General features: G+C 30.3%; 1 protein-coding gene across 1 annotated transcript in view; it reads left to right on the top strand.

Moving 5' to 3' along the window:
- The window catches only part of LOTGIDRAFT_238027 (hypothetical protein), a gene marked incomplete at both ends in the record, with an annotated part of 12,143 nt that extends 9,965 nt beyond the window's left edge, over positions 1–2,178 (top strand). Inside the window, 2 exons of the mRNA XM_009048759.1 lie at positions 1,678–1,837; positions 2,014–2,178. Of these exons, the coding sequence (XP_009047007.1) occupies positions 1,678–1,837; positions 2,014–2,178 (325 nt within the window). The remainder of the gene's footprint in view (positions 1–1,677; positions 1,838–2,013) is intronic.
- Between the last annotated feature and the right edge of the window lie 746 nt (positions 2,179–2,924).

The following is a 2,924-nucleotide window of genomic DNA, read 5'->3' as shown; positions in this document are numbered from 1 at the left end:
AAATCACATAGGACATCTAGTTCACATATCTTATGTTATAGGCTTATATTCCTAACAATACATACTGCTGCCTGTTACTCTATTAAACTATATTACACCATCATGCAAATAAATTTTAAAAGATCTGTAGAAGTTGACAGAATAGGTCAAAACTTTTGATTTTCAAGGATAATTGTATCTTTAGATTTGAGGAATTCTTAGTTTATATAAAAATACACATAATCTGTATAAATTAAGTTAAAGAGATGATCAATAACAGCATTGTACTTTTCTGTTTGAATTTAGTCTTATTTCACTGTTCCACAATACTGACAATATTCAGTTGTTTTTAAAATACATAACCCTTTATCATAATAAATTATTAATTACTTTAAGTCAAATAACCAAATGAAATTTAGTATGTTTTTAGTGTCCAGCTAGCTTTCCAACCATAACAATACTGATACCTTTAGTGTAATAGAGGCAATATATAAGGTATAAACCGAGCTTAACTCTTACTACAGAACTGCCACTTGGCCAAAAACTGTTGCTCTCCTAGTTATACACAAAATTTTACTTGCTAAATATATTAAATTATTCAACTTCTGTTCATCTTGAAATAATCTTTATTAATGAATATTAAAGAACCAAGAGGAAACAAATGTTCAACATATATTAATTGTGCTTTTTTGTATACATTCATAATTAATTCACTTTGAGACAAATAACCAAAGATTGAATGTTACAATAATTTTACTATACAACTTAAACAAAACTGATACCCTTAGGTCAATACTATTTACCATCTTCCCTTTGTTTAAATGATCAGTGGTCAGTACTGTATTATATAACAACTATAGTTAATAGAGAGTATAGACATCATGGTCTTTATCTCTATTGTCACGTGACCTGTTTATTAACTATAGTTTTACTATCGTATACAATTCATCATCTTTATTCTTACAATATCTTTCTACTGATTTCTTCTACCTACACTCTTATTTCTTTATCAAATTTTAACACAAAAATACCAAAATGACCAGATTTCAATTTTCTATCTGATGAAATTTCTATAAATTTATTATTTTTACTTGTTGATTTAAACTAGTCTGTTTTATTGTACCTAATCACCATCTTGAATATTGTTGTTAAAAATAATACCACACTTCTCGTTCCCTTTCTCAGTATCGCTTCTCGGCCTTTTGGCTAAGATCAAAGTGTAGTATCTGTTCTTATCAGCTTAATATCTGATACGTCCCCCATCGGGGGACTTCGATATTAAACTGATTTTTGGACTTAGGCAAAGAGTTTGGGGCTTGCTCCACCTTTGCCGCGGGTTGGCCTGGTATTGCAGTACTTCCAGGATTGGTCCACTCCCTCTGGGAGAAAAATTCAAAGATAAAAGAGTTTCCCCATTCCTCAATACAGCATAACACTGCTTTTTGTCTCCTTATGTTCAAATAAATAGAATTGTAATCTTCCGTACATATATTCCCTCAAAATATTGTTCATGATTTAAGTAATCATTATCAAATCAAATTTTAGAATTGTGATGAAATAGTTTTCTGTTTGATATCAGAATTGTTAAAAATTGTGTGATTTTTAGGGGAAAAAACTGATGATAGGTATTATATAAAAGCTTTGACTATTTTAGCCCTTTATATTTAGTGCTAAATTTTGCACAATTTTTGTTTTCAGACTTCAAGAGAGATTTATTCAACCATTTAGTGTAGGTGGACCATGTCCTCCAGTCAGCTTTCCTGGAAATCAGGAATTTTTTAAAGAATTTATTGTTGCTGCTTCCAGTCCTGTATTGAATCAACATTTATCTAATATATTTACTGGTAAAATTAAAAAGGTTTGTATGTTAATTTCAATACTAAGAATAAATGGTTATTCGTCAATTTTTTTATTTATATTTTTTGTATTTCATTCTGCCTGATGATTAATTGATGATAGGCATCACGTCTGTGTATGAATATTCATCTCTATGTATTTCAACATACTGTTTCATGAAATTATTCTGTTTTGCAGTTAAACAGTACAGAATTTAGTCAAAATCCCTCAGAAGAAAATCAAGAATCAGAAGGCATAAATCAGGTATTTCTTCTTTCTAAAAAAGCTGTTTATTTCCTTTTAATTACACATAAAATCAAACATTATATAATTAAAAGATATTGTAGTTCAGAACATCCTTAAATACCTTTTGTATGATAAAACTTCTAAATTTAAACATTATTTGAATTAAAAATTTAAACATCATTACTATTCAGTTGTTAAGTGTGAGTAGTATATGTCTTTTCGGATATGACGCATTTCACTTCTGCGCATGCGCAGCTTTTTCAACGCGTCATATCCGAAAAGACACAACTGTTAAAATGTATTATAACACACTCCCCAAACTGTTAAAAATGTATTATAACAGACTCCCCAAACTGTATTATAACAAACTCCATATAAATTACCCAAACCACAGACAAGAATCACTAATAATAATACAGTAAAAAATATCCGCATTAAAAATGTCTTTAATTTTAAAACACGAACAAAAAAAATTCGAAGGAGACGGTTTCTTCTCTGCGCTAACATCTCTCATCCCCAAAGTGGCCAATTTTGTCTCAAACAACAAATCCCTCATTTCCTCAGAAGCACAAGCTCTTGGATCTGTGGCAAAAGCAGGAGTAAATATAAGCGATGCAGTGAAAAAATCTGACGAACTTAAAGAACTGCAGCTAATAAGAGAACTAAGAAACAAGAGACTAGAATGACAAGCCCTAGAAAAACAAGGAAAAGGGTTTAAAATCATTGGATAAAAATGGCAAGCAAAAATTACAGATTGGATCCAATCTTTCAATTGTATGATCCGATTCAATATTCGTTCAACAAGAAGAAAGAGGATTACGTAATCATCTCACCATCGGTAGGGACAAAGACCCAAATAAACG

Source organism: Lottia gigantea (genome assembly GCF_000327385.1).
Source record: "Lottia gigantea unplaced genomic scaffold LOTGIsca_128, whole genome shotgun sequence".
In the NCBI taxonomy this organism is placed as follows: domain Eukaryota; kingdom Metazoa; phylum Mollusca; class Gastropoda; family Lottiidae; genus Lottia; species Lottia gigantea.
Note: the sequence above shows the minus strand (reverse complement) of the source record. Positions and strands in the feature narration are given on the sequence as shown.